The sequence below is a fragment of the Sceloporus undulatus genome, chromosome 6 (assembly GCF_019175285.1).
Source record: "Sceloporus undulatus isolate JIND9_A2432 ecotype Alabama chromosome 6, SceUnd_v1.1, whole genome shotgun sequence".
NCBI classification, from domain to species: Eukaryota; Metazoa; Chordata; class Lepidosauria; order Squamata; family Phrynosomatidae; genus Sceloporus; species Sceloporus undulatus.
The window spans coordinates 114044679-114058715 of record NC_056527.1 but is presented as its reverse complement, the minus strand read 5'-3'; the positions used below and the strand labels follow the sequence as shown (position 1 = coordinate 114058715).

General features: G+C 39.6%; 1 protein-coding gene across 1 annotated transcript; it reads left to right on the top strand.

Annotated features, from left to right (window-relative positions):
• The first annotated feature begins 8133 nt into the window (after window positions 1-8133).
• Window positions 8134-14037, top strand: LOC121933919 (vomeronasal type-2 receptor 26-like). The gene is made up of 4 exons (XM_042473903.1): window positions 8134-8934; window positions 10944-11171; window positions 11890-12016; window positions 13124-14037. The coding sequence occupies exons 1-4, from the start codon at window positions 8134-8136 to the stop codon at window positions 14035-14037; spliced, it is 2070 nt and encodes a 689-aa protein (XP_042329837.1).

The following is a 14037-nucleotide window of genomic DNA, read 5'->3' as shown; positions in this document are numbered from 1 at the left end:
GGTGCTGTAGTGTTTTGAGCATTGGATTATAAGGTTTTGCATGGCTCTCGTGGCACGGGAACGAACGGAACGAAAGGGTAGGAACGGAGGAGAAGTGTCTTACTGCATGGGAGAATGCCACCGATGCCGCCAGAAGTCCCCAATCCATTTCCATCCTCCCACAGCAGCCATTTTCAAAATGATTCTAGAAAGTTTCTTAAAATCGACTGCTGTGAAACGGATGGGGAAACGGATTGGGGACTTCCGGCAGCATTGGCAGTGTTCTCCCAGGCGAAGACACATCCCCTCGTTCGAATACCTTCCGTTCTGTTCTGTCCATTCCATTCCTGTGCCACGGAGAGCTGTGCAATAAGCTTATAGATTGGAGACAGGTTTGATCTACATTGCTCTTGGAAACCCATGGGGTAAACCTTGGGTGAGTCACATGCTCTCAGCACAAGAAAACCTTGTCATAGGTACACACTTAGGGTCAGTATAAACTCAAAATACTTGACGGCAATACCACCACAACAACATCGGAAAAGTACCAACAGTCCATTTTATTTAGGTATATTTGGGAGCACAATTATTTCTTTGTACATCAGATATGACCGCAAAAATATTTCAATTTTCTTTTGTAAATTCCTCTCCCCTTGCTACCCCTTTATGTGATAGGCCATCCCCTTTCATTATGCAATGACCCCTGCCACCTGGTTATCAGAAGAAAAAGAGAGAAGGTTATACATTTTGCTGCTATGAATGTGTCAATGTCCAGAAGGAAAGATTTCAACCAAGAAGGTATGTGATAAGTCAAAATTCCTGATTTGATATACAATTGGCTATAATGTAAGAAATGCTAACAATTAAGAGGGACAGTGTGGTGGAGTGTTTGGAGGATGGACTAATACGAGACAGGCCGGGGTTCAAATCCCCTCTTGAGTAGGTGAACTATTGGGTGACTTGCCCAAGTCAGAACTTTCAACCTCAGAAAAGGTAAAAAGGCAAACCTCCTCAACAAATTCGGACAAGAAAAACCCCATGAGTTTTTTCAATAAGTTGAAAATGATAAAACAACAGGTGTCATTTTTATATCCAGTGCCAGTTGTGCATTAATTTTGTCATTTACTATGTTGCAATATCTGCAACCCTAAAGAAAACATAATGAGAACAGGAGTAATTAATTCATCCTGAGAATGTTTTAAGAATAACACTACAATGTAATAAAAAAAAAAGATAATAACAACAAAATCAGATAGAAAATCAGATAAGAAAATGCATAGAAACTTCCGTGTGAATTCTATATCAAAAAAGGGGTGAACATGAGAAATAATTTATTTTTATTTTATATTAATTTTTTAAACTTCTTTTCAGATACAGTTGATTGTGTTCATGCCCAGAAAATCAATATCCAAGCAGCGATCATGATCAGTGCATTCCAAGAAGATAGTTATCTGTCTTATGAAGATCCTTTAGGATTAGTTTAGCCTCATTGCTCTTTCTTTTCTGCAATGACAGCTTTGGTATTAGGAATTTTTATCAAGCACAGAAGAACACCCATATCAAAGCCAACAACCGGGACATCACTTACGCACTCCTCATCTCTCTGTTGATTTGCGTTCCTTGCTCTTTCCTCTTTCCTTGAAAACCTAGGAAAGTAACCTGCTTTCTTCAGGCAATCTGTGTTGGCATAATCTTTCAGTGGCGGTTGCATGTGTGTGGCCAAAACAATCACTGTAGTTGTTGCTTTCATGCCACAAAACCAGGGTCTGGTATGAGAAGGGGTTGGGGAAAGACTGGCCAGTTCCCATCATTCTCTGCGTGTTCATTAATTCAAGCAAGCATTTGCATGGTGTGGTTGGGGACCTCTCCTCCCTTTCCAGATTGGAACATGCAGCACATCACAAGCCAAGAGATCACAGTAGAATGCAAGGAGGGGTCTGCGCATCATGTGTTTATCTGGTCCTGGCGCACATGGGGCTCCTCTCCATCATCAGCTTCACAGTGGCTTTTCTGCCCAGGAAGCTGCCAAATGCCTTCAAGAAGCACAAATTTATCACCTTCAGCAGCTGATGTTCTGCAGTGTTTGGCTGACCTTTGTCCCAACCTATTTGAGTGTAAAGGGAAAGTACATGGTAGCTGTGGAGATTTCTCTATCTTAGCCTCCGTGCTGGGTTACGGCTTGTATCTTACTCCCAATGTTATATTATTCTTCTGAGACCGGAGCGAACAACAAAAGGAACACGAACTAGAGGAAATGTGAAGCACTCTATTGAACACACGTGATTTACTTTTTAGTAACTATATATTTTCAACACTGTAAACCCTAAGGTATTTTTCTTTTGTTGTGTAGGCAATGGAAACAGAGGGCTTACTCAAGCTGACTTCAGTTGTCATATATATCTGTACAGTTAATCTTTCTTGATGTTTATGTCAATATGTCAATGTTGTGACCAATTCATATGACTGTGAAGTAGAAAATAAAACATTGCATGTGAAATTATTATTCTGTTTTCTTGGGAGATCTAGGAAACTATCTTGCTTTCTCTGGCAATCAGCTTTGGGAGTTATCTTCCCTATGGCTGTTTCTTGCATACTGGCCAAAACCATCACTATGGGCATTGCTTCCATGGCCACCAAACCAGGCTCAAGCATGAGGAAGTGGGTGGGGAGTATCCTGGAGTATTCTAGTCCCATAGCTGCACTGATGTTTCGCTTTTAAATGGGATCCTCTGTTGTAATACTGTCCGGCTCTTTGCACATGTGTCCCACTGTCCCACCAGATGCAGCTGCCACCACAGTGAATTGCTTGATCAGGTCAGAACAAGGCACCCAGAGGTGATCCCATGGCTGCGTGCCTTGTTCTGGTCTCAGAATGAGTAAAGTGCCAAGACAGTTGTTGCACCAGGCAGCACAGTGGGATGCATTGTAAACAGCCACACGGTCTCTCAATGGCAGGATCGGGATCTTCTGGGAGGATCCAGAGCAAAAGGCAAGCTATTTTATTCCATTATAAGGGGGAGGGGGAGTACATCCTGAGTTTGGTGCTGAACTGGCTGGACGTCTGTAGTTTGTAGTTTGGGCTGTGTGTCATCCGTACTCCGTACCAAGAGGACAGTGGGGTGATATTTTATTTGCATTATGTTTTTATTTGGCCTAGGCTTCCTTGAGGACCTGGACAACTTGGACTGTCTGATATTTTGAAACAGACATAAAGAAACAATTGGGTTTAAGTTAATCATCATGACTTAGTAATGTAGGTCCAAAGCACACTGCAGAAATAATCCAGTTTGAAACCACTTTAGCTGTCATGGCTCCATGCCAGGGAATTCTGGGAACTATAGTTTGTGAGACATTTAGCCTTCTCTGTCAGACAGTCCTGATGCCACAATGAACAAGTTGTTAGAATATCAATCAACTAGACTTGTATTGACTTCCCAAAGAGCCTTTACTCTAGCTGCTCCGAAATTGTGGAATAATCTCCCGGAAGAGATCCATCCTATTACCTATTTGGAGACATTTAAGAAGGCACTTAGGACAAATCTCTTCTGGTGAGCTTACCCATATGAATTTGTGTAGGAGACACTGCTCCACTTCTCTGACCATTGCGTAGATTTTTACAGAGATTTTTATTGACGATGAGTTAGTTTGTAAAGGATTAGTTATTGTAATTGTATTTTATAGATAGATTTGTATGTATTTTTATTGGACTGTAATCCCACCTCGATCCAACTGGGAGAGGCGGGAAAATATAAAACATTATTATTATTATTATTATTATTATTATTATTATTATTATTATTATTATTATTATTATTATTATTATCTACAATTCCCAGGATTCCCTAGCATTGAGCCAAGGCAGTTAAAGCAGTCTCAAACTGGATTATTTCTGCTGTGTGTTTTGGAATGTAATCATTGTGTCTTAAATCCCATTTATTTAAACAAGTCTTCTCTAAGTACAACTAAGTCAGGATCAAGTAGACAACTTGCAAATAACTACCCTTTTAAAAGAGGGCCAAAGAGTGGATAAAGGATGCATATATCTGTTACAAAACCCAGCCAACTTCATGCATCAGTGGATGGAAGGCCTGGATGGAGAAACCAAACATCTTTATGGGAAGATTTCAATATTTCTGGGACAACATAAGCTGTAGGAGTAGAAAATTGGGATATGATGCAAGCAGGAATGGAAGAATACCCATAAGCTCTATCAAACCTCAATATAAAACTGTTTAGGAAACAGGTTCTTATTTCTTCAACAAATACTTTTCAGACTGACTGACAGATCTGAGGTACAATGGGGTGGTGAGAACACATGTCATAAATTGAGGTCGATCTTGGGATAATTTCTACAAGTCGGTGGTGGTCAAAATGTATTCACATTAACATTTCCATCATTCCTTAGCATTGTCTATGGTAGGGAGGACAGTGAGAGACTGATTTATTAATCTGTTTATTTTAATATTTATATCCCACCCTATACTGTGGCTTATCCAGGTGATATAAGAACAATATTTTTATATCCTCCTCAATCTTCACTCTCTGTCCTGCCACCAGAAACATCCCCCACCAGCAAGACCTCTTTGAAAAGTGCATTGTTTTCAAAGACTGCAGGTGGCGAGGAGAAAATGGATGAAATCAGTCATTCTTCCCTATGTAAATGAATACGTTGACCCCTATGCAAATGAATATGTGATCCTGAACATATTTCCCACACAGAGCAATGTGAAAAACATGTTTATTATCAATAGTGTCCCTCAGAGACAAAAACTTTGCAGAACAAATTATCTCTCCCCCTACAATTATCTGAATCACACTCATTGACAAGAGTCCAACACTATTCCAGGTGGTACTAGAAAAAGCATCAATAAGTATGTCTGACTGTGGTTATAATAGATGACTCCATGTGTAACATTTGGAGCTGAGGTGAGGGCTCTGTTAATGTGAACTTTGACAGGTTTTGCCTTTTGTTGCGCATGTCTAGTTTCTGATCATTGTATATCGGCTGTCACTGGAGTCATGGTTTTCTAACAGTCATGATGTTGTCAAGGAGGATGCACTTCTTCTTATGAAGGATACTGGCAGGGTTGGCTGCAATCTGACATACCTTGTTCAAAGTAGATCAACAACATGACAATGAAGAGTTTGTAGGTGGATGCAGAAGAATTGACTTTGGAGTGACACTTTGTCATCAGATGGTGCTGTTAGTGTTTTTGCTGCTGCTTCTGCCTCACATGATATATAGAGTAGATTTGATGAAATGCCCGGCAAGTGAAGCCCTTGCCGTCCCACATGAGTGGTACCAGCCAGGAGGCCTTCTCATTGGCGGGATTTCTTCACAGATCATTTACACTTTCTATGAACTTTCCTTCACGGAACCCCCTTCAGAAGAGCTGAGACATGATATTCCAATGTAAGGATCTTTCTCCCCATTTTTTTCCACATAGGCATAGAAATCTAGGTATTTGTTATATAGGATATAGTTTTTTTACACCAAAGAATGCATGTGTATGGGTGTGCTCACATCAATAATATTCAGTTCATAATTGCCTGGTCTGGTTTCAAGAAGGCACACTAGTTTGTTCAATGTTTTGTATATAAAAATCTGAGAAATTTTAAAGCACATCTAATGGTGTATAACTATGCAGTATTCCAGGTTCAGGAAAAGTAATAAAACTTTCAAGATGGGGCAATGTTACTATTTAATATTATCATTGTTTTATTTATTTGTATTCCTTCTTTCTCCCCAGTATAGGGACTCAAGGTGGTGAACAAAACAATACAAAAGCATTAAAATGTTTAAATATAAAATTAAAAAACCCAATTAAACAATTTTAAAAGTTAGAAATGAAGGAGTTATCAAAAAGCTTTCAACTACCCCTTGCTTTAGAAGAAGAGATATCATAATTTGGTTTGGAGGTATATATTAGCCTAAAACTCCTACTAGGATGGATTGCACTAAAGGTGAAGAAAGTCACAGGTTTTCAACTGAGGGTTAAGAAAGGCATAATTTCACAGTTTTCTTTCATGGAGTACATGTGGCACATTAGTAAAGCTTTATATTTACAAAATCTATAATTCAGTTACTGAGAGAATTTCAGGGAGCAATGTTGAGAAGGACATCCCTGAGATCTAATGGAACTGTGTGCAGCCAGAAAATAAGGGCAATGTTAAATCGTCTAAGATATAGGGGCAAGTCCACTGATTTCAATGGAGCTTTCTTCTGAATAGGGTTAAACAAGATTGCATCATTCTCTTATTTTCAATTGCACTTCACAAATTCACAATAAATGCCTTTTGTCTTCCTTGTTTGCTGCTCTCATTGTTCATATTCTAGCCATGGTCATGTTTATGAAGAATCTATTGCTTCTTAGTTACTCCAAATGATCTCTTCCTGTTTCAAATAATGAGGAAAGCTTGTATGGATTTGTTTCAAAACGGGATAATTATTATTTCATTCATTCATTCGTATCTTGCTTTCCCCCCAGTAAAGGGACTCTGATTTAGATTGTCTTATTTTTAATCAGTGTTAGACAAATGATTGCTTGCCCTGTAGCATTTGCTTCTGAATGAACATGTCACTCTGTTGGCAGCTTGGTGACAAAATTCTACCAGCACATCCTTGCCTTGGCATTTGCCATAAATGAGATTAATGAGAATCCCCGCTTCTTGCCCAATGTCACCCTCGGGTTCCACATCTCTGACAGCTACTATGATGCAAAGAGGACCTATCGTACCACTCTGCACCTGCTCTTTAAATTGCACCAGTTTGTCCCAAACTATCAGTGTGGCACCCAGAAAGACCTAAGAGCCGTTATTGGGGGTCTTAGCTCAGACATTTCTTTCCATATGGCAGAACTCTTAGATCTCTACAAGATTCCACAGGTAAGATCTGTGAATGGGAATGCTTATTTTTTGATTCATTTAGATCAGTTATACCAGGTTCTTTATACAAACCAGGCTCCAAGGGCAATAAAAAAATAGTTTGAAAGTTCCTTGCCCTCAGCTTTATAATCTAAATAAGTCATAACAAAATAAATAAATAAATGGGAATGACAACAGGGAAATGGAATAAGTCCAGAAGATTCTGGCTCCTCTCCTATAGGTGAGAGAGCAATTGGAACATGGAGAGAGGGGCTCTTCCCAGTCAGTAGAACAAGGCACAATAGAGTTGTGCTTAGCAACTCTTCCCCCCATCAAAGACTAGATCAATGGGCATTGGATCAAGGAGAGAGGGTCTCTCCCCAGCCACTGACAAGGATACCCTTGGATGATCCCAGAATATTCTGGTCCCAGAGCTGCTTGGATTCTTCCGTTACCTCCTCACTCTGTAGTGACACCGGGTGACTGTCTACATATGTGTCCCCAAGACATGAGAAACAAGGCAACCAGTGTTAATCATGTGGCTGGGTGCCTTGTTGTGACCTCATAGGGAGCTACTTGTGGTGGTGGCACTGGGGCGGTGGGTGTCACAGTGGGATGTGTTTGTATACAGCTACCAGGCATTGCTCTGGAATGCCCCAGATTTTCTTGCAAAATCTGGGGCAAAAGGTAATTTTTTAAAAAAACTGGTTTAATTGGAGGATAGGGAAGATTTGTTGTAGAATTGGCCTAAAGTTGTGAAGGTAATCTTCACTCAAACTGGGGATTTGGTCCTGCATTGTGAAGACAGATTGCTGTGATGACAGGAGGAATTGCATCATTTTGCTTTATACATAATCCCTGGCTCTTGTTTTATTATCTATGGAGGGGAAGATGTGTATTTCACCGGAAAATAATGTCTTGACTAATGTTTAAAAGCCAAATAGAGATTAGCATTATAAATAGTTTGGAAGGGAGACAAAAAGGAATGGGGAAGATTAATCACTAGTAATAGGTTCATTTCCACTAGTTCCAAGAATCTGTGTCATATTTTCACATACTTAGGACATTCACACAGAAGAGAAGCTGAATTTCAAGGGTTTTTAAAATGTGCATATTAGAACCAGGCTTTTACCTTGATGAGTAGTCACTGCACAAAAAAGCACTCAAACATATATTCACCAGACATTATATCCAGCCAGTCTGAAAAATAACTCATATTTCTTTCAGCTCACTTTTGGTTCATTTGCTCCAGAGGAAAACTGGATTATACAACCCCACTCTTTATATCGTATGGTCCCAAATGAAGCTCATCAATACATAGGTATCATTCGATTACTTAAGCATTTTGGATGGACATGGGTCGGGTTCTTTACTGTTGATGATGACAGTGGAGAACACTTCTTGAAAGAACTAAAACCACTGCTTTCCAAAAATGAAATCTGTTCAGCTTTCATAGCAAGAATCCCACAACAGGTTCAGCTGAATAACATCTTTGAAATTAATGCTGGGGTCTTGAGTATTTATCTACCTTTCATTGGCACCAAAGCCAATGTATTTGTTGTTTATGGAGAAACATTATCCATTATGTGGCTGAGTTATTTTATGCTTCTAGGAATTCCTGGTTACAACAAAACCACATCTTTTGAAAGGGTTTGGATTATGACTGCCCAGATTGAGTTTGCATTAACAAGCCTTCAAATGGGCTCAGATCTGCAAGTCTTCCAAGGGGCCATTGCCTTTACAATTCATTCCTATGATCTTCTTGAGTTTAAGAAATTTCTTCAGATTGTTAAACCCTGCTGGACAGAAAGAGATGGGTTTCTTGAGGACTTCTGGGAGCATACCTTTGGCTGTTCGTTTCATTGTCCAATGGTTCCAATGGACTTCCATGAGATATGCACAAGGGAGGAGAAAATGGAGAGACTTCCTGAACTTATTTTTGAAATGCGCATGACTGGCCACAGCTACAGTATCTATAATGCTGTCTATGCTGTAGCACATGCATTTCATCTCATGAACAAACATAGAGTCAAATTCAGAGCAATGACAGGAGTCAGAACAGTTTTACTCCAGGATCTCCAGCCATGGCAGGTAATACCTGTATGTAGAATGAAATTCTGTCTCTATTTTGCCCACGTGCTAATCATTACAAAACCAGAAAAAGGATGGCAATTAAATAAATAAATTCTATACTGTGTAAGATCTGGATAGTTGCTCCAATGTATTCTATGCATTGCAAGATACATAAAATAAATGTGTGTGTGTGCGCGCGCGCGTGCGCGTGTGTGCAATTTTTACAAACATTAACGAAACTTATTTGTATACTTTTTCATTGAACAGATTATGGAGATTATTGAACAGTCATTTAACCCAACTACACTCCAATGGGATGCAGCTAGAGTCTGGGGATGCAAGCAGGTATTTTTGCATGTAATTCGCTGCTGATTTCACTGGCTTAGTGCAACCAAGCTGCATCCCAAGCCCTCGGTGCATTTCAGAGGCTGCTTTTCAATGTTGGAAGCTTTCCGACTTTGAAAAGCGGCCTCTGAAGTGCACCTGGGACTTAGGATGCAGCCGGGCTGCACTCAGCAGATGGAATTGGTGGTGAATTACATTTGATAACACTTGCCTGCATCCTGGAACCCATCTGCATCTTGGTGGGGTGTCGTTGGGTTAATAAATTGCTGTGCAATAATCTCCTATGTGAAGTTCCCATGTTATAAATCCTAATATAAGTCTTTTCCTAGATCCATTTTTTGAAAAAAATAGCAAAATATAATCCACCACGGTGTCTAATCCTCTGTAAGAGAGTTACTGTGCCAATTGCTGAGACATTCGGTTCCTCTGAATCAGTCAGACTGGATTGCTGAAAGAGGAACTTCTAAAAATCAATAATTTGTATATCTTGATCTCCTGAATGAATGTCAATACACTCCTTAAAGAGATGGCTATTCCCATAAATTTTATTATCCTTCATCTGTCAAAAATGATGCTCATTAAATTTTACCAAACCAAATCATGACCGATACCATTTACTCAGGATGAAATCTTATTGAATGCAGATTCTCCAACTCAAGATCTTCAAGGAGTTTTAAGGATAATTAAGAATACAGGATATCTGAAAGAGCATCTCCTCTCATCAGATCTTCAGCAAAGGCCCTGTTGTGTGTCCCAACACATTGTGAAATCAGGTTGATGAGTACACATACCGTATATACTTGACTATAAGTCGGTCTCATGCATAAGTCGAGGGCAAGTTTTGGGTCCAAAATTATGGATTTTGCTATGACCCATGGATGTCGAGGGTAAAATTTAGGGGCATATAGCAAAGGATCTAAAGGATGAAGCAAAGCAAAACAATGTTAAAGAATTTATAAAATTCCAGCAGACATAACTCTATGTGCTTATTCTTAAGATTGGATGGATGAGAGAGTAGAGGGGGTCAGTGCTTCACATATTATACTCTTGCTATTCATCAGGAAATGGTTCCTTCTTTTAAATAAGAGTACAGTAGAAAACAGAATAAGAATACAATACTTACATTGACCCGTGGATAAGTCAAGTCAGTTTTTTGGGGTCAATTTTTGACCTAAATTTCTAGACTTATACATCAGTATATACAGTAACTGTGCTTTCTCTGTGGCAGCCCCCAACTGTGGAGCTCCTTACCCGAGGAAGTTTGGCTGGACACCCATCTCTTCTAAGCTTCTGGTGGGCAACCAAAACAGTGGTGTTCTGCATGGCCTTTACTTTTTGAAATTGTTCTATTTGAACTGGTTTAAAATTGCATTTTAGGATGGCTGTTAGGTTGTTTTAAAAGTTTTAAAAGAATACTATCATATGTTTTACACTTTTTATTACAAACAAACAAATAAACAACTGTTTAAAAATTACTTTTCCTTTTGTACTTAGAGCCTGGGAAAGATAAACTGTAATTTTAAAAATACAGCTTCTTACTGCAAAATAACTGATTTGTCTGACTAGCTGTGTGTGTGTGTGTGTGTGTGTGACTGTATTGTAAAGGGAAGGTGATAATGCTTTGCAGCTGAAGACTGCAGTAAGTTCTTAGCCCAGTATGTACCCTTTTCTCTTTCAATAAGTTACATAGATTTCTTCAGGGCATGTCATTCAACAACTCTGTTGGAGAAACTGTGTCCTTTAATAAAGGGAAGGAAATAGAAGGTGGCTTTGACATTATGAATGTGGTCACATTTCCAAATGCATCCTTCTGGAGAGTAAAAGCTGGAAGAGTGGATCTCAAGGCTCCTGAAGGGAAAGAACTAACCATTAATGAGAATATAATCACATGGCCAAGACAGTATAACCAGGTACGGTTCATGTAATGTTCTTGGGGAGTCCTCCTTCCTGAAAATGGGTGACTCCACCAGATCTAGGGCTTTTTTCACCCCTATTTTCTGCATAACCTGACCTCATCATGACTGGCCAATCTCAATAATAAAGAGGTGACATCTGTTATATGACAAAGTTAAAGGGTAATGTAACAGAAAAGTGACAAATGATCATACCTATTAAAAAATTGAAAATGTCATATATTCTTTTCACGTGAAATACCTGTATAACTCAGGGCTTTCCATAACTTGATTAAACTTTGATAGGATGGAGGTATTCTCATAATTTTTTCCCCATGAGAAACTAATAAACCATTGCATTTTCTGTGATTCAAGTCCCTGATTTCTAGGGACTTTAATCATCTAACCAAGGACTTTATCACACCGCTTCTGGTGTCCGACTTACCTCTTCTGAATTTTCCTCAAATTCAGAGGTTAGGCTGATTTTATTACGTGGACTTTTCTCTCAGAATGGCTTCCATTTCCTCTGGTGCTGAATTTGGGGCCCATAAGCTTCCAATTTGGAAGAGGTAAGTCAGGCACCGGAGGTGTGCAATAATCTCCCAATAGAGTGTAAAAAATAAGACCTGCCACACTCTTGAAAAAACGAATAGTTCATTATTTATCCCTCGGCAGTCAGCTTATTTTTTTCTTTCCTAAATTCCTCTCCCCTTTGCTACCCCTTTATGTGTATTAGGGCATCCCTCTTTCATTATGCAATGACCCCTGCCACCCTGGTTATCAGAAGAAAAAGCGAGAAGGTGATGCATTTTGCTGCTATGATTGTACTCCATGTCCAAATGGAAAGATTTCAAACCAGAAGGGTATGTGATTAATCAAAATGTTCGACATACGATATGAATTCAGAGTATAACTTAATGAGTGCTAACACATTAGAGGAAGCCAGTGTGGTGTAGTGTATTGAGCAGTGGAATATAATACAGGAGGGCAGGATTCAAATCCTCACTTGCGCATAGGAACCCACTGGCTGACCTTGGCCGAGTCGCACCCTCTCAACGTCAGGAAGGCAAAGGCAAACTGTTCAACAAATCCTGCCAAGAAAATCCCATGATAAGTTCTCTTTAGGGTCACCATAAGTTGAAAATGATTTGAAGGCATACAACAGCAACAACAACCATGTTAGAGCATGCACAGAACTGTTGGTCAAAAGCTTGTTGATATTATCCTCTGTAGAGGATAGGTGGATCTTATACATTTTCTTTACATGAAGTCACAAATTGGAAATCCAAACGTTCATGCTTCATTTGCTGTCTTTAGAAATCTAAAAATGTTTTTTTTAGGTGCCTGAACATTTGTAATCAATCAGCATTTCTATTTGGAGGGATATCAAAAAGAGGCATATTTTATTTCCTAGCTACTATTTAGAATGATGGACAATATAGAGATAGTTGTAAAAAACCCAAGTCTTAAAAATGTAACAAGAACAGGTGCCATTGTTCTTGTTGATGTATGATCTTGTTGATGATGTTGGTGATCCAGTTCTCCCACTTGTTGTTTTGGGTAATTTATATGATCTCAGGACACACCTTAAACATGTCCCTATAGGCAAGAACACTGAAGGGTTTCAGAAGAACAGAAGTAGGATTTAAGAAAATAAGATACCTGAAAAATGGCTTAAGGCTTTCTAAATAGTGAAGTGTTGTAGCACTGTAAGAATGTGTGTTTGACAGTCACATCCTTGCCCACAGTGCATCTACACTGTAGAAACAATGCAGTTTGATGTCATTTTAATGGAAGTGACTGAACCTACAGAATCCTGGGGTCTGCAGCCTTTTGAGGGACCAGCATTGAGCAGAGAAGGCTTGTGAAACTACAGGTCCCAGGATTCCATATGTATGAATGTTATGAACATGGAATGCTTTCAATATTGATTAACAGTTTAATTTTTTGTTGTTGTTCCTTTTTTTCAGATATGGTTGACTGTGTCAAATGCCCGGAAAATCAATATCCAAGTAGGGATCATGGTCAATGCATTCCCAAGAAGACAAGTTTTCTGTCTTATGAAGACCCTGTAGGCATTAGTTTGGCCTCAATTGCTCTTTCTTTTTCTATAGTGACAGCTTCAGTATTAGGAATTTTTATCAAGCACAGAGAGACACCCATAGTCAAAGCCAACAACCGGGACATCACCTACACACTTCTCATCTCTCTCCTGCTTTGCTTCCTCTGTTCTTTCCTCTTCCTTGGAAAACCTAGGAAAGTAACCTGCTTTCTTCAGCAATCTGCGTTTGGCATAATCTTTTCAGTGGCAGTTGCTTGTGTGTTGGCCAAAACAATCACTGTGGTTGTTGCTTTCATGGCCACAAAACCAGGGTCTGGTATGAGGAAGTGGTTGGGGAAAAGACTGGCCAGTTCCATCATTCTCTGCTGTTCATTAATTCAAGCAAGCATTTGCATGGTGTGGTTGGGGACCTCTCCTCCCTTTCCAGATTTGGACATGCAGTCACAAAGCCAAGAGATCACAGTAGAATGCAAGGAAGGGTCTGCTATCATGTTTTATCTGGTCCTGGGCTACATGGGACTCCTCTCCATCATCAGCTTCACAGTGGCTTTTCTTGCCAGGAAGCTGCCAAATGCCTTCAACGAAGCCAAATTTATCACCTTCAGCATGCTGATGTTCTGCAGTGTTTGGCTGACCTTTGTCCCAACCTATTTGAGTGTAAAGGGAAAGTACATGGTAGCTGTGGAGATTTTCTCTATCTTAGCCTCCGGTGCTGGGTTACTGGCTTGTATCTTTACTCCCAAATGTTATATTATTCTTCTGAGACCGGAGCTGAACAACAAGGAACAACTAACTAGGAGGAAACGTGAAGAGCTCCGTTGA

Excerpts from the sequence above, each read along its gene's own strand:
- LOC121933919 (XM_042473903.1), top strand. The coding sequence starts at position 8,134 with ATGGTCCCAAATGAAGCTCATCAATACATAGGTATCATTCGATTACTT. Across the intron at positions 8,935-10,943 it reads AGGATCTCCAGCCATGGCAG|TTACATAGATTTCTTCAGGG; the intron begins GTAATACCTGTA and ends TCTTTCAATAAG. Across the intron at positions 12,017-13,123 it reads AAAGATTTCAAACCAGAAGG|ATATGGTTGACTGTGTCAAA; the intron begins GTATGTGATTAA and ends CCTTTTTTTCAG.